We start from the raw sequence: 25,453 nt of genomic DNA, 5'->3' as shown, positions 1-25,453 counted from the left end.
ACCTTCCTCTTAAAGCACAGCAGTAGTACTGAAATTGCAGGGTGCTGTTACACAGCAGCGTACAAAAGAGCTCGGAACCAGATACCTGCTGTGTAGGGAGGATCATACGGCATCGAGGTAATAGGGCGTTACTTAAATGGCCTGGTTTTCCCGCATCAAAAAACAGCTGGGTCGACGATGGCGATTTGCTACACAACCGGGTACGCAGACCATAACCGCCTGAGTAGCAAAATACGCAATTGAAGAAGAGGTAGTACAAACTACTAGTAGAATTACACATTCCTGTATATAACTGCTGTGGACTTGGAATAAAACCCGAAAAACGATTGGCGCGAGGTGGTAATGGGTAACTATGGTCGACGAAGCGTGTATGGAACACGACATCGCATACACAGTAAATAAAGATCATTACACTGCCGACCGAATTTTAGTTGAAAAAGCTAAGGCAATACTTGTGAGAAGGGGTATTGGTATAGGTTAACGCACAGCAGCATTTGCAGTTGAAAAAAGTATGCGTGGTAAAGTTAAGCTTGGACTGGGTGTGAAGAAACTCAGCCAAGTTATGAGCGCTGCAGCTAGGGCAGTAAGGAAGGAGATGACAACCAAAGGGTGCATAAAAATCCGTATTCTCACAACGTTGTAGGCACCTAAAAGCACCCAGAAGCAGAAAGGAGCGAGAAAAAAAAAGATCGATTAAACCACCCATAGTTCTACCAACAGCCAAGACGTCGGTTGGAATTATCCCCTTGCTCATTCCTTCTCTAACCGGTCTCTCAGCAGTGGGTACAGTGGCACGGAATGCTGCGGCTATTGCCAGGGTAGTCTCGCAGAAGCAACGGCACGAGGCACCAACACATGACCACATGATGGAGGCAGCAGCCATCGCAAAAGGGCTATACTTAAACCATACAAGAGAGGACTAGGTCTCCTGATAAACAAAAGAGAAAAGCTCCCTAGCAGTTTTACCAGACACGCGCTTAGAAATACAGATCTGCTTCAGTTTGTTAAGAAGAAATTCAACATTCGGCCATTCCGAGGTGTGTTTACACAGAATACATTATAGAAGACTATATGGATATCATGAATGCGGAATTTTGAATCTGGATGAAACGGGAGTATCTGGAATTCATATACTGAAAAAAGAAATACAAATAACGTCTACTATTTTACTCATTCGGCGATCTGCAACACACAGAATTATTACAACGATGCTTCATAGGCAAAAGACATGTGTTATATTTCTTTAGATGCTACCAAGACTTTAATACACTCCTGTGTGGTCATCTGTGCACCATGTTCCTCCTGACGTTTACGAATGATATGTAAGGACGGGTATTAAGCGTCTATTCAACAGCTGATGTTTCCATGGAATTCGTTCACTCTGACTTTAAAAGAACGATCTTCTGTATTACGTACGGATTCCTTCTGACCAACTGATTTAAGCACTGGAGATTGATCACGCTGATTGGAGTGGACACATAAAACACCATCCCAAATATCACAGACGCTAACAGTAAACAACATCTGGAAATGAACTGTAAAAACGAAACTGAAGAAATTGAACCTGGTGCATAAGATATTGGCGATTTGAACGAAGACCTAAAACAGTCTGAAAAAGAGATTTAGCTGTGTGCGAATATTAGTACTCTTAAATCTGAGCCCCAATAGGCCCACTTCTGGGTTTAAAAAAGGAACAGGTTTTGAAGACGGATCCCAGTAAATTTTACAAACCGGATCAGACAGTGGATATTCTCTCTGTCAGTAAAATCGATGTTGAGGGCAACTTAGCAATGAAGTCATATCTCAATGATAGATTGATTCATTCAATTTATGGTTTCTTCCCGTCAGTTGAAACGGGGCATATGATGTTGAGACTCCTACCAACGCTATATACCTTCCAGTGACAGTTCCAGCATTAGTTATCTGGAGCTGCGTATTGTGGGCAAGAAAAACCAACTTTTTGACTTTCGTTGTGAGGAAATCATTGTACGACTACATCTAAGACCGGATGGGTGTAAGATATAAAACCAGCGCACACAGCGCACGGCACAGCACTTCTCAGAGGAAGCGCAAGGTGATAACACGTTCGAACGAAAAGTTTCTTAAATCAGTAGGCCTGAGACCTCGCAATGACGTCGTCCCTCAGTATACCTCGACCAGTGGATTATGATGAGCGAATAATACGTCAGGAATACTTCTTGCATAAACTTTATTCTTCAGCGATATTTAACAAGAACGATGAAATTAGGATCGTCATCCAGCAGGAGTTTCATGTATCACTGAAGAAAAAATGATGGTAGTAATACAGTGGGATCCAAGCTTACACATAATGCTCCGGCATTCCTGTTCCAGCAAATACGATATGAACTTAATGGGGTAGAGATTGATCGTAGACGTAATGTTGGCGTAGCATCAACCGTTAAAACATACGTCTCATCTTCACACTCGGATGTGAACGGCTTAGAAATTGCAGGGTTGTCCATAGACGAGCCTTTGGGCTAAACAGCAGAAGAGTACCGCAAACTTACGGCATGCATAGCTCTAAAATTTCTTATGGGGTACTTTGAGGACTTGCAGCGAATTAATATCAATGATAAATAGGAGATTATTCTGCTATGCTGTGCAACGGATAACAACTTATGCATTCAAGGAGCTCAAGAGGAGAATCAGGTCATTATAAATTAAATTATATGGAAAATGCCACACATCACTGTGGCACACGAGAGCATTTGAAGCATTTAAAAGTTCTGAATACTTGTACATATCTGCCATTAACTTTCCGCTCATGGGAGATTTTGAGTCTCTGGTGCTACAGACAATGAGCAGACAAACGTGGACTATTAAAACCTCCGTGCAGCTGGAAACACCAAAGTACATCATACTCGCATTTCTGGCCTACAGCAGGAGGAATTTATCAAATGAATTTACCGTATTTGACAACTATAATTTAACTAACACCAGAGCCTACTTGAATTCAGAATTCTATACACAGTTTACTGCTGCAGTGGGGTCAGAATATACAGGCTGAGTCACTAACTACTCCCACCTAGAATAACTGAAATTATGATAGTAGTTGGGAAGTTTTTGGGACAAATGTTGCATGGGACACCTGGGACCATAATATGACGTTGGTTTCTTGTTGCTAGGTGGGGTCACGTCAGATATATCACGGTCAACTTTGTTTTTTTAAATAAAATGCTATAGTTTGGTCCTTGTTTTCTGATAGCGACTATCGAGACGAATCCAATGATGTGTAACAGTGAGGTCTTTGAAGGTCTATGAAGATCAAAAAGGTGGCATGAACGTCCATTTACAGAAGATGTTCGAAGTGATGACGAGTGGTATCAGTGCACTGCCACAATGTCCTTAATACGGACTGAGTGGTATTCCTTATCACTTCAGCACTTATCGAAGCACATTCTCTGACAATTCTCTCTCGTATATTGTGCAAATAGTAAATATTTGTCTAATATCCATCTAACATGCCATTGACATGTAAACACCATTCGATGGTTTTGTAACACAACACTAATAGGAACGGTAAGACTAGTATCGTCGAATCAAACAAATGTGAATGGTGTATACCTTCGAGGAACAAGTTGATATGCTTCTCATTTACAGAGAATGCCAACGAAATTCAGAGACTTATAAGCTGAAAGATATCCTCGATGTACTCACACTACACGCCGTACATTTAAATATGCGTATGATAAATTGAGAACAACTGGATGATTAACGCATTGGAAACATATCCTGCAAAGGAAAGTTACTAACGAGGAAACGGAAATTGGTACTCTTGCCACTGTGGTTAGAGGTACTTGTGTTAGTTCACGTCAAATCTCAAGGGAATCTGGCATGAGCCAGATTAGTGTTGTTCGTGTTCGGCATCGCAGTAAACGTCACCCTTACCATATCAGTCTCCACAAAGAATTAACTTGTACGGATTGTATGCATCGCATTGTATTCTGCTAATGGGCTCAACTTCAGATTCAGAGGGATGACACATCTATTAATTTGATTTTATTTACTGACAAGCCTACATTCACGAACCATGGATTTGTTAATTTGCATAACATGCATTATTGTGCAACTGAATATCCATGCTGGCTGCAGCAAGTTGCACACCAAAAACTGTGCTCGGTCAGTGTATGGTGAGGGATTCTGGAGGACAGAATTATAGACCCCTATGTCATGGAAGTAAATCTTAATGGTAGGAAGTACATCACATTTCTGCAAGAAACATTAGGTTATGTTATTGGAAGAAATACCTTTAGAAACAAGGAACAGAATGTGGTATCAACGCTGTGGGTGCCCGGCACATTTTTCGCTGACGGCTAGAAATGAGTTGCAGAGACAATTCACAAATCATTGGACTGGACGCGGAGGAGATGTGTTGAGTGGCCAGCTCGTTTCCCAGACTTGACGCCTATGGATTTTTTCTTGTGGGAATTTGCAAAAGATATTGTTTATAAAGACATTCCAACTACACCTGACGATATGCGAGAGAGACTTGTCTGAACATGTGTTTCGATAAGTGCCCATGTGATAAGGAATACTACTCAATCCATGATAAGAAGATTGCAGCACTGTATTGATACCAATAGTCATCACTTCGAACATCTTCTGTAAATGGATCCTTCAACTAACGGGACGATTGTGTAAGTAGGCTGTTTAGGTTTTTTTATTGGTAACGCCTCGTAGCGCTCTGTATGAAAATCACTGGCTGTGCTGTGTGCAATCTGTGGCTGGTTTGCATTGTTGTTGGCTATTGTAGTGTTGGGCAGTTGGCTGTTAACAGCGCGTAGCGTTGCGCAGTTGGAGGTGAGCCGCCAGCAGTGGTGGATGTGGGGAGAGAGATGGCGGAGTTTTGAAAGAGGATGATCAGGACAGAGTCAGTAAATTTGTAAGACCGGATGTCATGAACTGATATATATATATATATATATATATATATATATATATATATATATATATATATAATGACTTTTCAACAATATTAAGGTAAATACATTGTATGTTCTTTATCAAAATCTTTCATTTGCTAACTATGCCTATCAGTAGTTAGTGACTTCAGTAGTTAGAATCTTGTATTTAGCTGGCAGTATTGGCGCTCGCTGTATTGCAATAGTTCGAGTAAAGAAGATTTTTGTGAGGTAAGTGACTTGTGAAACGTATAGGTTAATTTAGTCAGGGCCATTCTCTTGTAGGGATTATTGAAAGTCAGACTGCGTTGCGCTAAAAAATATTGTGTGTCAGTTTAAGCACAGTCATGTATAATTGTTCAAAGGGGACGTTTCAATTGAACGAGATAGCCTGGGTGTTTCTGCATAGCTTCCTCCCTAAGCTGAGACACTGCTGGAGATTGTGATAATTTCTACTTGTGTCCAACAGTGGTCACCTGTTTAGAGACAGTGCTTCCTCACCGAACTTGTTGCTCTGGACATAATGGCAAGTGCCCTGTCATTTCATGCATAACATCAGGGTATAGAAGGTCTGCATCCACCACATACCCTACATCAGAATCAGCCACCTGATTCATATTTTTCCACCTAATATCTCTAATTTATTTTCGGGCACCCATTGAAACTCACCAACGGCAGTGGCCGCATCATGGCGTGCTTGTATAACCTATTTACATCCAAATACGGAATATTACTTGAATCAACGGATGCAGTGAACTTCACACCCAAATGTGAATTATTTGACTTGGCGTGTCTATAGACACATTGGCAAAGTCCTCCATGGATCCCGTGCTCAAAGAAAAAAAGAATTATATCAGCATCAGTCAAAATTTAGATGCTGTACCTCGTTTTCTTGAGCATTGCGTCTCAGGACAATCCAGGTGCTGTGTAACAAAAGACGGGTTCCAGAGACTACGTGGTCATGCATACACTCCGAAACTTTTCAAAAACATCTGCAGGTAAGCAGACGTCAGTGTCTGTGTATAGTCTTGTGTATTCGTCCAAATTGGGAATGTTTAATTCCCGGCAGACATTCAAGGCATGCTCGTAATCTGCAGTAGTTGTGGCATCGCCTGTGAGAGTACTGGCAAATGCAGGTATGTCGGGTAGCCTGATTTCGTCGAGTTTCGCCTTACTATCCAGATACTCATAACTTCTTTCCTAGTCAAAATCTGAAACTTTTCCTCATCAGGGTATGCAAACTGGGTGATACGCATATCCTCCAGAGTTTCAACGAGTTTATGAAGTGGCGCCTGCATAAAACATAGGGTTTCAAGGAAGCAGAGCATAATTTTTTGCCTCATTAGTTCGGAGAATGAAATTTATTCTCCACTCTATGGCGGGATACTTACCTGATCTTCCTCGCCACCGAAATTAATCAATTGGTTACCGAGAAAATGAGTGTCATACTCACTTAAATAATGGAAGAATACGGGTATGTGCCTCGGTAACTGATACTTCAAATTCCATGTGTTCTGAGTTTCACCACAGAACTTCCCTGTAAGATGACTATGATCTCTACAGGGAATTTCAGATTTTCTGTCTAACGACAGCCTACAAATATGACAGCTAACTGCATCATTGTATAATTTTTTATCCTCCTCCGGGTTGGTCATGGGGATGTTGGTATGGTAAACCCTGTCACCATCTCATGAGAGTTTTTCCAACTCAGGGAGCTGTCAAATCTCACACTTATCCCCGACATCACATTTTTAGCGGTTAAGACATGAATCATAAGAATGTGCAATTTGGTACACTGCCACGTATGGTACATGTTTTTGCATGAAGGTGGTGTCTGACACTAAAGGGTTTCCTTCACAGCAGGTGATAGAGGCAAGGAGGCATTCGAAGCCTGTGTATACAACAAATGGATATCGTTCCTGGAAGTGAGCATAATTGAATTTAAAAAGCTTTTTTTCTTGTGTGTGCATACAACATTTACCAGTTCCTTGGATTCACAGTCTGTCAAATGTCTTTTTAAATACTTTTCTTGTGAGGAGGTATTTAGACACATAAAATATATTTGCCATTTACATTTGTGTTCATTGAGTTGGGAGTTACAGAGGTGGGACATGTCTTTGATCAAACATAATGCTGATTATCACCGTCAGGAAAGAGTAGCATGTTTTCTTGAAAATCATGTTCACCTGCAAACAAAGTGGTGCAACTACAGTATGCTTGTCCTGCACATCAGGCGTGCTTTCCTGCTTCTTCAGGTCATAAATGTGAACCGATATTCTGGGAATTTGTGTTTCAGATTTTGGTATTTTCTGAATCGACACCATCAAAATCATACCTTCTGGGGATTTTATTCTTTGGTACATAGTATGTTGTCGTGCGCTCGGAATGGTATCTGTAATGATAATTTCTCTCACAAGTCACGACTGAGCATGCAAAACAAGCAGTATCTTTCTCATTTCTGACATTAATACATGCCTTTTTAGCCAGCTTATGCTTAGGGAGTTTGATATAAATTATATAAATTGATGCTCCACTTAACTGTATATACACATGAATATTAATGTCGAGGTGCAGTATTTGGCTGAGTGCTGTAGCTGACCCTCTTACTTCCATTACGAGAAACAGGGCCAGTATGGCACCCAAGGTGGACTTACGATACTACTCGGCGAGTGATGTACTTCGAGATATAGCGCCATTCCAGATGGTGGAGGCTTTTCTCCTCAACATCACCCACCTGTTTGGTGGGGCTGAGTCAACTGGCAGCAGAGTGCAGCATTACATTTAATGGAAATACATCTCAGATCATCTAGGGCTTTGAGGAGCTCTGTCTCCAGCACTGGGAGGCATGCTCCTAGAAACTTGGCTGGGTCACGACACCCCCTGGCCAGATTCTCAGTTCCAGTAAACAAGATACCCCCTTCAAAGGCTCTGATGCCTCTGATCTGATGTCCTTCACTATCAGGACAGGTAGAGCACTACCGCTAGCCACAGGTTCATTATCATTAACACTGTAACTAGGAGTCGATTGTATTCATCCAGTGGATGATCCGTTGGAGAGGAGGCGCCTTTAGGGGGTAGGGTATACATCAAGGCACACATACTCTTTGCTGCCGGTGAGGGCGAGCAGCCAGAATCGGAAGTGGAGGAGGTTGCGATGGTGAGCTGGATGCTGCTGCATGTTGGAGGTCAACATCGCCAGCCTGGGGGATGGCAGATCACTGCTCTGACTGAACCTCCCATTGACAGCAGGGGTTATGTGATGGTGAGGGGGTTGGCACTGCAGCACCTGCGCCTGTTTCGGCCACCTCTTGCGTGGTAATGGGTGGCGTTTTGCATGGCACTGCTCATCACTCGGTGGATGTTTGATGCCTGCCTCCACAACCACTGCACGTGCCACAGCAAGCTGTTGTTGAGGTGGGGTTGGGGACGCCTCTCTAACCTACTAATAATGGAAAAAATTAAGGACTATTTTTAAGTATTGGCATGGAACAAATAAAAACAATTATGTCAGCAGCCCAAATTAGTGATTATGCAATGTAACAATGACAGTTGCATTATGATCACCTTTTACACTCTGGGTCCCAGGATTGAGCAGTTCAGTCGATCTTTCTGCTAGTTCTCCCACCCAGTCAACTAACTTCACCTCCACTTGCAGAAGGGCGAAATCACACTGCCCTTCAGCAGGCACCATCTCACATTTCCACTCCGGTATTTCACCCTGGCTGGAATTGTTGCTATTATGGAGCCACTAATCCATCTCACATAAGTCGACTATAACCAGATATTGATTATAAGAAACAACAATAGAAAGGAATGTGTACTGAATTTACCTACAGTGAGATACTGACTACACATAACTACGAGAAAACAAAAATTCGCACTAGTTGGAAATGACTGCTGGTCATCATTCTCGATGGACAACGCTACTAGATTCTCATCCTCCTCTTGATCATTAGCAACATCTACAACAACGAAGAATGTATGCCTCACACAACTGCATATGATAAAAAAGCCTAACGGCAATATATTACAAATGAACTTATGTCGTTGCTGCATTTCGGCCTCCAACAGCTGCTGAATGTCCATCAGCTGCGGCTCTAATGCTACAACAGTGATATAAAATTTTTTATAAACACTTGTTACGATCTGAATAGAGCTGTTTTCTTAACATGTAATCTATCAAAATGATTTGGAGATGTACTTATATGATGATAGCACAACGTCTTTGGATAGCTGGCCACCTTCGGGTTCCAACGGATGTTGTAATTCTGCCAACATTTCGTGAATGAATGCTGCAGTAGCAAGAAAGAAAAAAGAAAAGAACTTGTATAACCTAAAATAAATTTCCTTTGCTTTATGTCTGTGGTCACAAATTTTTTGTCATCAGACTACAGGTTTTGGTCTACAATGACCATTTTCAGAGATGATTTATAGAACAAGATTTATACAACAGATTTGATGATGGTCAGATCTGAAGATGGTTATGTAGTGGCAAACAATTTGTGACCACAACGTAAAGGAAATTTATTCTATATTCGGGTCACAGTTTTATTCGCGACCATGTCGCAGCTTGTAAAACATCTATAACCACTTGTTACGATAATGTATCACAATCTCCAAAAATCTGTATACTTTGATATTAAATTTTATTACTGTCGCTATTTGAACTGATATTTTTTTTATAAGCACATTCATGGCAATTGTCCCAAGTTTGGTCGGTTCCCATCACTACTGCTGCTGGCATCACTAATGGCTGACGGTTTCATATTGCAATAATCACATGGACACGCTGTAAAAGACTGATGATGATTTTGATGGGATTGGACTTTAAATACCTCCAGACTCCACACTCTATTTTGCAGAGGACCAATAGGAACACAGAATGCCATACAAGCAAGTTATAACTTGTCTTCTTTGCCTTCAAGCAAGCTTGGTGCAGGTGTCTGCGGAACAGAATACAGCTGTGAAGCAGAAAAAAATTCTAAGATCCTTTGTTTGCTGGCTAATGGCTAGTAAATTGAATGCAGCTCCTAGCTTTAGAAAAACACTCTTTATTTATTTTGAGTGAAACAGATAGCTTGACACTTCTGACATCAGCTACATCCTTCAAAATACATGATGTTTTCGTTAGGGCACAGCTGTGGGAGGAATACACTAATCTTTTAAAAAGGAATCTGTTGTTTGTGGTAGATGCCCACCACCGTATATTATGGGACTGATGGCATTTTACACTCTAATCATCTGCCAATTTCCAACTGCTGGCTGCTGCCCCATGTGGTATGGAAGCTGAGTGCTGGAAGCCACTAAGTCGGGGGACATCGGAAAATGGTCTCCGTGCGGACTGCCAGGCATGCAACCAAGTGGGGTGTAGGGTGTGTCATTTCCAGCTGCCAGAGTTATGAGCTCGTGTGGCACAGCGCCCTGTCATCTGAAGCTCCCAGAGCAGAGCAGGGAGTTGTAGGCAGGTGTGGTAAAGTCCACTGAGGAGAGGCAGCTACAGCAGCCATCAATACGGTCTGGTGGGGGCAGACGGAGCCCCCAAATTTATCCGATGGGGCAACATTCTGAAGTGGGGAGGGGAGGGGGAGGCGACACGGAGCCAGGCACACCAGTAGTGCAGTCGCACCACAAAGAATCTTAATGACTTTGCTTATCGCAGTTTTGCAGCGATAAGAAATTAAACAAAAGTATCCGTATCCTAGGCACTGCAAATTATGTTCTTCTTAGAGCACAACTCACCGATTTTCTGTTATCTGAATTTTTTTTTCATTTCTTTCACCTAGGCCCGTTTTAAAACAATTTTTTTCAACATATTCAATTAATGTTACTTCCTCTGCACTGACCATTGAATTGTACAGCGAAAATTCGAGATTTCCGCCGAAATTCGAAATTTCCGCCAATAGGATAGGTGAGGGAAAGAGAAGGGGAAGGGAACCCATGTTCAGGCTTAGGAAAATATATGACGTCATGTGGGGTGAGGGTGGGGTGAGCATGGATTGGTGGTGGGGGTAGAGGTAATTAATTAATCAATTTAATTAATTTGCATATCAATTTGAAATATAAATTGGAGTAGGAGCCCTATTACTCTAATACTGAAGTGTGCTAAAAATAATTTTTACATACACTTGAATCCATAAAATATTGAAAACTGATGAGGACTATCATGTATAAAATTCTAAAAGCGGTCAGGCTAGATAAGGCGAAAAGTGAGAGGGGAATAATTCGCAATACCATGGCGGCAACTAATAATAAAACCAAAGAAACCGTGTCCTTGAAGAGGCATGGTGTAAGTTAAGAACCACTCTGTCTCGGTCGGTCTCGTGTCACTCACTTCCATTCATCCTAACAGATAACCATAGTACTTTCGGTACTTCCCTGCTTCGAGTGTGGCACTGGATGCTGTGCACTCGCTTGTGGTGGTCGCCTCCGCTTAAAGCTGTCACGGGTATGTCACGGCACATGGCGACGCAGCACACGGTGTCAGTCTTCTGTTTCTCATGATATACCCTGCCACTCCACGTAGGCTGTTTATTTCGTTTTATTATTAACTATCGTCGAATATTGCTTCTTATTCCAGTGTCACACTTCATCATATATAGCTCGACCACGTTGGAATTATATACACGACAGTCCTCACAGTTTTCAATGTTTTAGGCACACAAGCGTATGTAAAAGAATATTTTTAACACATTTCCCTTGTTTTCCTGAAGTGGTGATTTTCCTGTCTATTACATTTTTAACATATTTCCATTTTTCCCCTGAAGCGGTATTTTTCCTGTCTAATATAACACTCAATTACGGATGTACCGACAGCAGAACTATTTGTACAAGACGAAAATAACTAGGCAATAAGTCCTATATATTTTACGGTACATACTCTTTCCAGAGATCTCTCATCATTAGTCTAGTTGTAGAGTAGCGGATAACAATCCCAGGAAAGTGATCAGTCGGTACGTACACACAAAGAAAGGTGAAATATTTCATCTCCTTCAGGCACGTGGATGGATGCAATATGCTGAAAAGTCTTATTTTAGTTGTAAGATCTTTCTTTTAATGTTTGACTTGTAAATGCCAAATGAATAAATACCAAGAATAGTAGTAATAATCACAAATATTAGTAAACTAATTGTCAAAATGCGCTATTCTTTGTTATTAGGAAAAGAAGTCACAGAGATGAAGATGCTGCTGAGCATCGGAATTCACATGGACACATGTGAGTACTGAGAGAATGGCACGCAGTGGTGGGAGCAATCGTGTGGTATTATCGTACGTGAGCATTTAAGACCTTATAAATCTTAGAAACAAGCAGCGGTCAGCTATCATTGTTTCGTTCCTGGGCAGGAGGTCAAAGTGCAAAACGCTCGTTCAGACTACCACACCGTGCATATGGATCTCTGTACCAATGTAGCCTCCTTGAACTTGGATTTTCATGGAATTCTACCCTGAATCGAGAGTAAATACCTTTTTTTTACTTGCCGGCATAAAGTGCGTAAATTACATTACCTTTGAACTTCCTCACCAAGATCTTGTCGTCATCTTTGAGGTGCAATACAGGAGCGTCGATGTTGCTCATATTTTCTTGGTTTAGCGCTCTACTCGCAACTACCTGGCACACAATTATCGAGCGCAACTTCCAAACTTAAACCAGCTTCCAAGCCGATAATGCCAAACTGTCGATGCGTAACGGCGCAGCGGTCGGATCGCCATGCTCCCGCTACCAACGATCACCAAGTGGTGTCGAATGATGCTGTGGAGCTCGTACAACAGAACGGGTGGCTTTGTTTGTTTTGCGTGGCACTGAGATCTATAACTAGTGAACTTCAGCTCTTCATCTATTCGGCTAGAGTTCTTTTTGAAACTTTATGGCTCTCTGTTTCTCTACTGCGTAACATAGTTTTATCAAAGTCCTATCATTACTATACTAGGATGGACACCGGGGTCATGGAAATTCACAAACACAAAAATACCATTAACAGACGAGAACAGGACTGTAATCAGGTGGGTTGTTGGCCTTAGCTCTAAACAATGCTTACTGCACCAGATCTTCTCCTGCACAATTTCAGTAGCAGACATCGGCGCAACTATGCAATATTTCGCAGCAGTTTTGATGTCCTTACAACCCGAAGGTTGAGTGGTTACCTATGAAAAATTCGATACTGTCGCCCTGCAGAGCTTGAAGTTTGAAAATTAATTAACTTCGTCGTTATAGTCTTTGTTGGTGTGTCCAGCATTACGGGACGAAACATCAAGCAGAGATGCGTGCCTTACAGCACAGCTTAATGCCCATAAAACTGAAAACTCAAGAGTGACAAATATCGGCTGTGGAAGCCTGCATTATGTGATTGGGATTTCTTCAGACTCGGCTGCTGAGATCACTAACTGTAAAACGTAGATCGCTTGCGCTCAGTGTGCTCGTCATCGATGCTTCCTTCTGCGGTCTCCGATGCGAGTGTCTGCCCTAATAATGAACCATCTTATGGGGTCCGAGTCTAGTCTTTGAATGACAAAAGACAAGGAGTGACCTGATGGCGAATTTCGATCAGCGCTACGCTGTGTGTTCTCCAACCCCGTATGACGGGTCCAACTTCACGTTTGCCTGTAGGAGAAATCAGTGCTGCTGTGTTCAGCCGCTGCTTCTCTGTGACACAGCGATCTGCCAAGAAGTCATCTGATGCGCTTTGAGGTCCTCGTTACACATGTCTCATTAAGTACACTCGACTGTCCTAGTCTTTGACCAATTACATCTACGTGGAGTAGAAACCGAGTAAGTGGTAGTAGTAGCTGGCGGTTATAGCTTTACTCGTAAGCCTGCGAGCGTGCCACAGTTTCTGTTTGACGCAGGTATTTTCAAAACGTGTTGCCTGACTTACGAGGGACTGCGAATATATGACGCGCACCTAATTCAAAAAATGGTTCAAATAGCTCTGAGCACTATGGGACTTAACCTCTGCGGTCATCAGTCCCCTAGAACTTAGAACTACTTAAACCTAACTAACCTAAGGACATTACACACATCCATGCCCGAGGCAGGATTCGAACCTGCGACCGTAGCGGTCACGCGGGTCCAAACTGAAGCGCTTAGAACCGCACTGCCACACCGGCCGGTGCGCACCTAATTGTACGCATTACATCCGAGGTTGTTGTTGAGGGATATTTACCACACAGACCGATTCATTGCAGTGCACTTTATGTTATCTTTTACCGGCATCGAAAGAAAGTACCGCCAAAGTATCCTTCAGCTGGACGAAAAACATTTTATTAAATATATTACTCACTCAGTGTTACAATAAAGCCGATGGCGCTATGAATGTTGTGTGAGCAACTTATCTAAAAACTCAACAACAGAGCATGACTTGTTTAATAGCTTTTCCTACCCTAAAACGCTATAATACAAGTGTTGGCTAATTTGTTTTGGCACAACATTACCGAACTATCAGTTTAATAAGTCATGGTAGCAAAATACTAACACGAATTCGTTACAGAATGTATATTGATAATTTTTTCTTATGGACCGTCTGACAGCAACTGAATAAAACACAATTTTAGTGCCATACGCGTTTCGCCTTTATTTTCTGCAAGGCATCATCGGTGGCAGGTTGCGTGGACAATTTCTTACATATTACGCTCCTGTTCTTTTTTGGTGTTGTTCTTCTTCTTATGAACGCCAATTTGCGGTTTTTTCCCACATTCCACAGCACCATGCACTGAACGCTTGTTTTAATGCAATGGTTGAAGATGTCGTTACAGAAGAATGGAAACACTGGTGGAAGCTGACCTCGGGGAAGATCAGTTTGGAGTCCAAAAAAAAAAGGAAGGAACACATACTGGCCCTATGACTTATAAGATAGGTTAAGGAAAAACAAACATACATTTGTAGAATTTGTAGATTTAGAGAAAGGTTTTGACAATGTTGAGTGGAATACCCTGAAATTCTGAGGGCACCAAGGCTAAAATAGGGATCGAAAGGCTATTAACAATTTCTACAGAAACCAGATGGCAGTAATAAGGGTCGAAGGGCATGAGGGGGAAGCAGTGGTTGAGAAGGGAGCGAGACAGGTTTGTAGCCTATCCCCGATGTTATTTAATCTGTACCTTGAGCAAGCAGTAAAAGAAGCAAAAAAGGCTTTACAGAGGAAACTAATGTCCAGGTAGAGTAAACGGAAACGGAAGGAAGGATGATTGGGTTTAACGTCCTGTCGACGTCGAGGTCATTAGACACAGAGCGCAAGCTAAGATGGTATCAAGGATTGGAAGGAAATTGGCCGTGCCGTTTCGAAGGAACCATACCTCTGGAGCGATTTAGGGAAATCACGCAAAACATAAATTTGGACGACCGGACGCGGGGTTGAACCGTCGTCCTTCCGAATCGAGTCCAGTATGCTAATCACTGCGCCACATCGCTAGGTAAGAGATAGAAACTACCAGGTATTCCGATGACTCGGAAATTCTGTTAGAGATAGCAAAGGACTTGTAAGAGCAATTGAACGGAATGGACAGTGTCTTGAAAAGAGGGTACAAGATGAGTATCTACAGACCGAAAACAAGATAAAAGAAATGTCGCCGTATTAAATCAGACGATGCTGAGGGAATGAGATTAAGAAACGAGATATTTATGCTGCCCCCGGGGGGCAAGGGGCACACTAACATTAAAGTCAAAAAATGGTTCAGATGGCTCTGAGCACTATGGGAATTAACATCTGTGGTCATCAGTCCCCTAGAACTTAGAACTACTTAAACATAACTAACCTAAGGACATCACACACATCCAAGGCTCTGAGCACTATGGGAATTAATATCTGTGGTCATCAGTCCCCTAGAACCTAGAACTACTTAAACATAACTAACCTAAGGACATCACACACATCCAAGCCCGAAGCAGGATTCGAACCTGCGACCGTAGTGGTCACGCGGTTCCAGACTGAAGCACCAAGAACCGCACAGCCACACCGGCCGTCCCATAAAGGGCAGCTCGAGTTGGGGGGGGGGGGGAACACAAATTTCCTGGACATTAAACTAAGGAAGGAATGACCATAAATTTGCCCGCCAAGTTAGCCGTTCGGTCTAACGCACTGCTTTCTGAGCTGGAAGGCGTGCTGGTCCCCGGCACGAATCCTCCCGGTAGATTAGTGTCGAGGTCCGATGTGCCGGTCAGTCTGTGGATGGTTTTTAAGGAAGTTTCCCATCTGCCTCGGCCAATGCGGGATGGTTCCCCTTATTCCGCCTCAGTTACCCTTTCTCGGCGGTTGCTGCGCAGGCACTTTCTCCACGTAGGCGTACATCATTATTACTCTACCGCGCTAACATTGGGGTTACACTCGTCTGGTGTGAGACGTTCGCAGGAGGATCCACTGGGGTCATACCACACAATAACCCTGGGTTCGGTGTGGGGCGGCGGTGGGGTGAGTGGACTGCTGTAGCCTGTTATGAGGTTGTGTATCACTGAGGCTATGTCGAGGACGAAGCTTCTCCGTAGTTTCTAGGTCTCCAGTTCATTACAGTACAATACACTACAATACAAGCACAAATTTAAAATTTATCGAAAACACTCCTTCACTGCCACATTCAACCCGGCTTCCTGCCAACATCCTGCAGCCTACAGACATGCCCCATTCCACCACATGATCCACCGGCTCCTTTCCATCCCTATGTCCCTAGAAGACTTTGACCAGGAACTTAATACTATGAAAACAACAGCCACAAATAACGAATTTGACCCCAACATCACTGATAAAATTCTAAATAAAAAGATGAAGAAGCACAACAGGTCCCTAGTGTCCCCAATGAAAAACACAGACAAACTGGAAAGAAAATTGTGCAGATTAAATTTTATAGGGAAAACATCAAATAGGATAAGTAACTTTTTGAAGGGAAAAGGTTTCTCTGTATTTTTCTATGTCCTTCGGACAATATGTAGCTCCTTGTTCGATGCAAAAGACGAACAACCAGCCACTACAAAAAACTGGATTTATAAAATCACATGGCATGAGTGTCAATCTTGTTACATTGGGCAGACGGGGAGGTCAATCTGCACCAGGCTTCAAAAACATCATAGAAGCTGGAGACTGAAGAAGCCTGATTCAGCCTTTGCGGAACATTGCCTGAACAATAACCACAAATAATAGATATACAACCGAACACTCAGAGGAAAAGGGGGCTGAACTAAACCAATTAGAAATTTTATAAATTAAAAGACAGATATCCCCACACCTATTATTAAACGAGCAAACCCAATTCAATTATTCACCTCTTTTAGACAAATCTCAATTCCAGGATAGAAACAAAACTTTAGGACTCAGTCCATCGGTAGATAAAATGTTCTTGGCTGATGCATACCTTTAGTCCATCCATGTTAGTGTAATTGCTGAACTGCGTAATTTCGTATGTAATTTGTTAAAAAAAGGTAACTGAAGTAATTTTGCATTAAGCCATAGATCGATATTTTCAAAAGTTGAGATGACTATCTTTGCCTTATCATCATGATTGTCTGTGTATTATCATCTCTGGGAATCAGTAATGTACCTGAAAATGGGCTTATGACACGAAACCTAGGTTGTGCAGAAACATTAAGAATAATATTTGTCAAACAAGGCAAAAAACCGTGTTTATTTAGTTAATGGACAGAGGTTAGGAAGTATTGTTTTGCTTAATTTCTGTCAGGAAATTAGACGGTATGGTTCGCTTATATACCGAATCAACATCATTTACCTACAGTTAACAGGAAGTTATAACTACTTAGAAAACTTGGTGTTGTGAATTAACATAATTTCACAAATTTCAGAAAAACGTATAATTTTATCTCGTGATTGCATTATTACATTCCCATAGTAATGTTAGGAGAAATATCTGTATTTTGATTAAACCAATAATGAATTAGCAAGATTCGTAAATTTCAGCTTACCTAAAAACAGACTTTTGGAATATTTTTCAGTCACCTGATGTATTTAACGTGACTTGCACACTTTGTGTATTATATCAACAAAGGAAAAAGAGTTACATAATGTGTAATTAACTTTTTCATTAACGATTCTCGAACATTTTATTGTAAAAACTATTGATTTTCGGTCATTTGATGCTATGAAATAATCGTGCAGAACTTTAACCTGAAATTCTGTTTTGGCGTTTTGTACCGTACCCTAATCAATGTCAGGAATACAATCCACAGGGGCTGTTACCAACACCAGGATTCAGATCCTATCTACGGCAACAATGCGTTGTCATAAAAATGTTAGCCGATGTAGTCGGAAACATCTGTGAACTGTACTTTGGGATATTTGTCTGGTTCAGATGGCTCTAAGCACTGTAGGACTTAAAATCTGAGGTCATCAGTCCCCTAGACTTAGAACTACGTATACCTAACTAACCTAAGGACATCACACACACCCATACTCGAGGCATTATTCGTACCTGCGACCGTAGCAGCCGCGTGGATCCGGAGTGAAGCCCCTAAAACCGCTCGGCCACCGCGGCCTACTTTTGGGGTATTTCATTAATGTCCTTCCGGAGAAAGGGTATTTGTTCGTTGGAATGAAAAGAGTATTGACACAGCCACATAGAGTTCATAGTGATGCACAGCCATTCGCGAAATACAACATTTCTCAACTGTTTAGTAGAGACGCTATGCACATATGAGAGCGCTTGACAAATCGAAATATCGCCATAGCATACAAACCCAACTGACGTTAGCGTTACCGCCTGCATGTTACTGCGTAGGCCTCTCAGTCTCCAGCAGCGGTTTCTCCCGCGGAGGAAGCCGCACGGACAGCGCAACACTGTTCCTGCTTCGCCACAGCGTGCTACGTCATCGAGGCTCGCCCACGAATCCATGGAACAGCACCAGCTCCCCTGTCGTCAGTCTGCTACACGGGTTGCGTGCGCCTATACACACAAAGCACGATCGGCGCCTATACAACCTGCGGCGAGTTGATTGGGCCGCTGCCTAGGCTACAATTAGCTTCGTCTGTTGCTCCGTTACTACTACTCTGCGCACAAACTTGCCGCACCTTTAGCTGGACTCTGCTTTGGATTTTCTGCCATTGGATTACTAGTACCGTCTGTGATGGTAATATTGGTGTCAGTATAAGAAGTGCTAAACAGTATCCTGTTATCTCACTGTGTTGTAGCCACTACAACCTTGAGTCGGCCAAGGATGGTCGGAAATCTCTGGAAAAAGCGAGAATTTATAGGACCCCATGTAGCTGTAGAGCTGTGGGGCTATTTACTACGAAAACAAAGGTCGAAAATCAAACAGAAGAAAACGTGATTAACTTTTGAAGGGGACACCAGCTGCTGCGGAACGTGCTTTGCAGCCACGAAATCGAAATCGAAGACAGTTTTATAAGATTCAGGTCCTGGCTGCAACGAGCTTGTACTATAGTAAGCTTTGCATAGAGAGGGCAGACATTACTAAACACGACAGTAATTCTAATCTGAAGGAGGAAGGTGTGAAATATGTAGATTCCTGTGCAGAAGAAGATGAGTACCAGACTTTTAGCATGGGTTAATAGCAATAGCAGAGTACAGAAACAGGCAAAGGTGCACGAGTTTTTGAAGCATGAAGCATTATGCCTCCGGGCGGGAGCACCCAGATAAAAATATTTTACTTCAATCAGTAGCGAAACATAGTGTGAAAAATCAGTCATACAAGCTGCATGACCTCGTCAGACTGGGGACAAAACGTTCGGTTCCTCCAATGAACTCATTTGACCACGGCGCGATAGCCCAAAATATTTTAATAAGCATGTAAATGTAATTTTAGAACGTATATCATTACTTCGTTAGACAGTGTTAAATACTCAAATAGGACCTGCGACCTTGGGATAGGGTCTTGGAAACGCAATTAAATCTTCCTTAGCCCTGCATTCTAACTCAGTCACTATTAAATTCTGAATAAAATTCGCCGTAATGGTAGCTAGAGACTCCCAGCTTAGTGGTCATCCTCCTTCTACCAATGGCCACGTTGTCACAGAGGGCAGTAGAGTGGACAGAGTTTGAGGGCAACCACTTACCTTCCGGAAAGTGCCCCTAAAAGGTGGAAGAATCAGCAACAATCAATGGCCTAAGGATTCAGGAGGAAATGGAAACCACTGCAGTAGTGACACATAACGTGTATCCATTGGACATGTGATTTGTAATCGAAAAATTATCATGATGATCTCTCCATTGACAAAAGATTGTAGATTAGTTACCCATTTGGACGTCTATGAGGAAACTAAAAGTGTCGAAGCAATAATGAGATAAAATTTGAATAACTAAAATGAAGAGAAACATACTAAGAGTTTGAGCATGGAATGTCAGATGTCTGGATGTGGTAAGCAAGCTAAAAAGCCTGAAAAGTCAAATGCAAAATTTCAGTTTGGATATTGTCATTGACAGTGAAGTGAAATAGAAAGAAGACAAAGATATCTGGTTATCCGAATGTTGGGTAATATCAACAGAAGCAGGAAAATGGCGTAACACGAGTAGGATACGTTATGAACAGGAAAGTAGTACTGCGAGCGAGTTACTGCAAAGTTCTGACAGCAAACCAATTCCATCAGCTTCACAAGTTGCGACATCGTCGCGAAAAAACAGTGACTCGTATATGTAATAAGTTTCCTTTACGTCTATGGTCACAAACTGTTTGGTAACAGATTACCGGTTTCGGTCTGTAATGGCCATCATCAGATCTGTTTCATAAAAACAAAGTCCTAATGTACTGCAGCCATAGTGGCATTTAACATTTGACGATGCCTCTATGGCTGCAGTACATTAGGACTTTGTTTTTATGAAACAGATCTAATGATGGTCATTAAAGACCGAAACCGGTAATCTGTTATCAAACAGTTTGTAACCATAGATGTAAATTAAAGGAAACCAATTCCATCAGCGATAATTTGGGTATATCGGACGATGTCAGAAGCATGTTACATGAAGAGGTAAAAGGAAAGGAATCGTTCGACCAGGCCTAGAAGACCAAGCAATAGTGGACCGACCACCGTGCGTTCTTCAGTAATTGAACATCAGAGGTGGTATGGAAGGGCATTGGGTCAGGTCACCACATTCCCAGCTACTGACGGAGATACGACCTTGAGAAAGAAGACAGAGATATTGAACGAGTAGATCAGTATCTAAAGGTAGGTGACAATCTAATAATCATGGGGTATTCGAACGGTAGGAGGGGAAGAAATACAAAAACAAGTTATGGGAGACTATGGGCTTGGTAGTGGGAATGAGGGAGAAGAGATATTAGTAGAATTCTGCAGTAAACTCCAGCTGGTAATAGCGAATACTTTGTTCAAACATGTTACTTAGAGAATGCCTTGTGATATTGGAAGATTCCAGCTGAATTACATCATGGTGAGACAGATTCAGAAATGAGATATTAAATTGTAAGGCATATCCAGGAGTAGGTAGTCTCAGATCGGAAATTACTAAAGATGAAGTGTAGGCTGAAATTTAAGAGACTTGTCCAGAAGAATCAATGTATATGGAACTAGGATACTGAACTGCTGAGAATTGATGATATGTGTTTGTAGCTCTCTTCGGCCTTAGGTATTGCGGTGATGAATAGCACAGTGAGCAGTTCAGTCAAAGAGTAATAGACATCTCTAAAATCGGCAACCAGAGAGGTTGGAAAGCCAAGTATGGGCACAATGAAGGTAACTGCATAGAAATATTTGGTAACATAATAAATTGAGGGACGAACAAAGGAAATACAAAAATGAGAATTGAAATTCAGGAGTACAGAAATGTAAATCACTTAAGGATGAAATAAATAGAAATTGCAGAGAAGGAAAGTAGCTGCAGGAAAAATCTGATGAAATTGAAAAATAAATGGTGGCGGGAAGGGCAGGTTCAGCGTACAAAAAAATCAAAACATCCAGCTAAATTAAAAGCAAGGACGCCGAAATTAAGAGTGAATGTAAATTCCACTGTCAAGCGCAAAGAGAGAGCAGATAGGTGGAAGGAGTTCTGTGAACGCCTGTCAGAAGGGGAGTACTTGTCTAAAGACGTGATTGGGGAAGGAATGGAAGTCGATATGGAAGGCATAGTGGATCCAATATTACAGACAGAGTTTACTAAAGTGGTAACCAAGTGACTCTTCAAATATGAATTATAAGTGTTTAACCTTTCTCTTCATATTTAGAAGTTGAGGGTATTTTATTTTTCACAAAGGACTCAGATGTTTTGCTTCTGATATAATGTAGGAAATACTTATTGAGCCCTGTAGCATCGATTTCACCTGTCTCGTCCTTTGCTGTTGGTGCTGTCCTGTTAGCTGTGGGTTTGGGGGGGGGGGGGACTATATTTTGTGCCCTGTTGCCTTGAAATTTTACAGCCTTTACTCCCTGTGTAGTGGGTCAGTCCATGTCAAATCAGTATGGATTCTCTTCTTTGGGACGCTAAAATCACAACTATGTGCACTGAATGAATCAGCGTGTAAATGTTTGGTAGCAAGCACTGTGAGGATCAGTTATTTAATATTGGTGATTTTCACCAAGTGGAATGATTAGTTTTTCAAATCGAGACGTCGACGTTTTTTCGGTAATTTATTTCCAGTACTGCATTATCAGTCACTGTCATTATTATTTATCATTGAATGGTAAAAACTTAGCCAGAGGAGATTGTACATCCAATGATCTTAATGCCTTGATGGTGTATGGTTCTATAAAATTTTTAGATACATTCAACCCAATAACATGAGCACCACACTGTCGAACTGGATGGGAAGGGATGAACACCGTGACGTGTTTTTCCTATAGCTCAGTTTCGTGTTTACCAATCTATTCTGGTAAAGAAAAGTGAAGTGATATTGCGTTAGACGATTAATCGCTTCTCGTGTCATGTTTACGATGACATTAATTGTGTTTCAGATGCTGAGAGTGCTGGCGTCAACCGGCGGGGACATCTTTACAGCGGATGTCGAAGGCTGCACGCCTCTCCATCTCGCTGCCAAGAATGGCCACGAAGAGGCCGTGAAACTGCTGCTTGAACTTGGGGCCGAAATGCGACTCGAGGACTGTCACGGACATACTGCTCTCGCTCTAGCTTGCATGGCAAAACACGAAAAGGTGAGGGACAGACACAAACAATAGAGTACTGATATATACTCCACAGATTATGTTTCTAGAGTTCAATTTGAGATAGGACATACACACGTACTGTAACGTTAGGTGAACGTCTGAAAGTTTTCGACGATAGCTAGGTCGAGTGATTGACATTCTCGTACCAGAAATGAGCCAGAGTGCCCTTAATAAATCAGTTTCTTAACAGGTAAACTACCTTGGATTTAATTTATTTGAGTGACTACTTATCCATTAGTGTCCTGTGTCTGCATCATTACATGCATTTCCTCTCCTGTCCATCTAGCCACACAAGAATTGTGTGTAATTTAAACATATCTTTGAGGATATTCGCGTTCAACGTGACATGTTTGTTGCCACTGTTAACATTTTGTCAGCCGCAGGATTTAGCTACAGCAGCAGAGCGAGATATAACTGAAAGTTTCCGCGATAAGACCTCATTTCCACCGGCGGGAGTTAGCTGTACTGTCACCGTGTTACAACAGTTAGGTTCAGGTAGGCACCACTAGGGGCGCGCCTGCCGAGTCAGATGGTTTGACCCACTGACAGCCACCGGTCAAGCTTGACGCCGCGGCTCAGTCATGTCTAGCACACTTCAAGAGTAAGTACTGGTTACAACTGACTGTTATTCGGGTGTTGAGCCTGCCTACGACACTGACTTCCTGGCTCACATTTTTGGAGCTTATCCAGTGCTCCGTTGTCGACACAACCTTGGCTATTTCACTGATCATGAGTGGCGCGGAGTTCTTACCCTATTGGGTTTTTCTACGTTGTGTTCACCTTCGTTTTCTGTGTTAAGGACCCGAAAGTTATGGAATAGTGAGAGCAACAGCTGTCACTTCAACAGCAACAGTTAGTGGCTCAGCAGTCGGCAGACACAGCAGGAGCTACAACAGCAATAGTTTGCGGCTCAGCAGGAAAGAAATTCCGCTCTTCTGCAGCTTGTGTCTCAGCAGCAACAGCAACAACCACGGCAGACCGATGTCGCAGCGGCGCCGCCACCGACGTTCGTTTCTTTCGACGACGCTTGGAGAGATGGGGCGCCTACCTGTTAAGTTTGACTTGCATTGTCCTGCGTACGATGCGTGCTGTGAGTGGAAACGCGATTTACTCATGTCATTTTGTAGCTGTTTACATTAATAAACTGCAGCCACTCTTGAGAGCTAGTGAACTTTTGTGATCTCTGTTCTGTTAACCGACTACTACGGTCTGCTGACACACACTGCCCCTAGGCTTCAATTAACCAGCATGGAGAACCGTACGCCGCTTGGGCGATCGACCTGCAGGGTCTCGCACGCAGGTATAGTTTTGGGTGCCACAGCTGTAAGTTTTATATGAGAAATCATTGATTTATGATGTGATTGTGCGACTTCCCCTAACAGGAAGATCAGAGATAAAGCTTTGGCCCAATCCGGACCTACTCTTGCTGAATTTTTTATGCCTGTTAAATACTTCTAGGCTGCAACTTGTGGTGTCCTGTGATCGGCAGGAAAGAGCTAACAGTTTAAACACACGTTATTGCCATTAAGGAAAAAAACGCCTTCTTGGCATACACTTGGTTTTAAACGTAGAACAAACATAGGAAACTCCAAAACACTGAAGAAAACAAGACAATCGAAGAAAATACTGACCAAAACTACTCTACAAAATACAACGTGCTACTACAAGACCATGGCGAGTGAATACAAGGCTAGTACCGGCGTAAGTACTGGCTGGAGTTGTTCCCAGCGGTTGGTAAACACTGCTGGTCTGACGGTGCTTATAACGCCAGGTCGGCGGAGTGCTACAGCAGTCGTATGTGTTCCGATTGGTGGAACACTGTCACATGTTGTTTGGCAATGTAGTTCCGTGTTTATTTGGAAAGTCTGTTACTGTTGGTCCGCTGGCGATGTTTCTCTCCGCGCTGCTGAAAGGGAGTTAGCAACCTATCATGCGTGTCTGTTCCGCGGGCCCTCTAGCAATTAGGGGCCCCTACGACACAACTCAGTCTCAGCACGTTTTTACAATTAACGACTTCCACGTTTTTCAGCTTGTTTGTCACTATCGTAAGCTGCAGTCTGATGAATCTTCCTCACAATACTCTGCCTCCGAAGTTCACGCTCATTCTGTCCGCCACCCCCCCACCCCCCCACATCAGCATCGTGTACCTTTATTGTAACGCTAACCGGACAGGTCAGAAACGCCCTCACTCCTCGCTGTCGCATAGTCAGTAACGCACTTCACAGATGCTAGTCTTGTCCTGAATGGGGCAGCGGACGTAGCACAAATTGATTTTCGCTGTTGCTGTGGAGGCTGGGCTTGTGGTAAGGGTGATCATTTGGCTGTCATGTGCCAACATGGGGTCCGCCATTCGCGTACTCTACTGCGACAAGTGGACAACGTAGCCGTCCACTCCATCACTGCTTCGGGATCAGCAGTTGCTCTACCCTCACGGGTGCTCATTTCAGTCTTAACACTACTCGGCCTGTC

General features: G+C 42.5%; 1 protein-coding gene across 1 annotated transcript in view; it reads left to right on the top strand.

Annotated features, from left to right (window-relative positions):
- Positions 1-25,453, top strand: part of LOC126474509 (serine/threonine-protein phosphatase 6 regulatory ankyrin repeat subunit A-like) — a 172,604-nt gene that overhangs the window by 50,392 nt on the left and 96,759 nt on the right. The window contains exons 5-6 of the mRNA XM_050101980.1: positions 22,775-22,972; positions 23,832-24,074. Coding sequence (XP_049957937.1) covers positions 22,775-22,972; positions 23,832-24,074 — 441 coding nt within the window. The remainder of the gene's footprint in view (positions 1-22,774; positions 22,973-23,831; positions 24,075-25,453) is intronic.

The sequence above is a fragment of the Schistocerca serialis genome, chromosome 4 (assembly GCF_023864345.2).
Source record: "Schistocerca serialis cubense isolate TAMUIC-IGC-003099 chromosome 4, iqSchSeri2.2, whole genome shotgun sequence".
NCBI classification, from domain to species: domain Eukaryota; kingdom Metazoa; phylum Arthropoda; class Insecta; order Orthoptera; family Acrididae; genus Schistocerca; species Schistocerca serialis.
The sequence above is the reverse complement of the archived record's forward strand: the minus strand, read 5'-3'. Positions and strand labels throughout refer to the sequence as shown.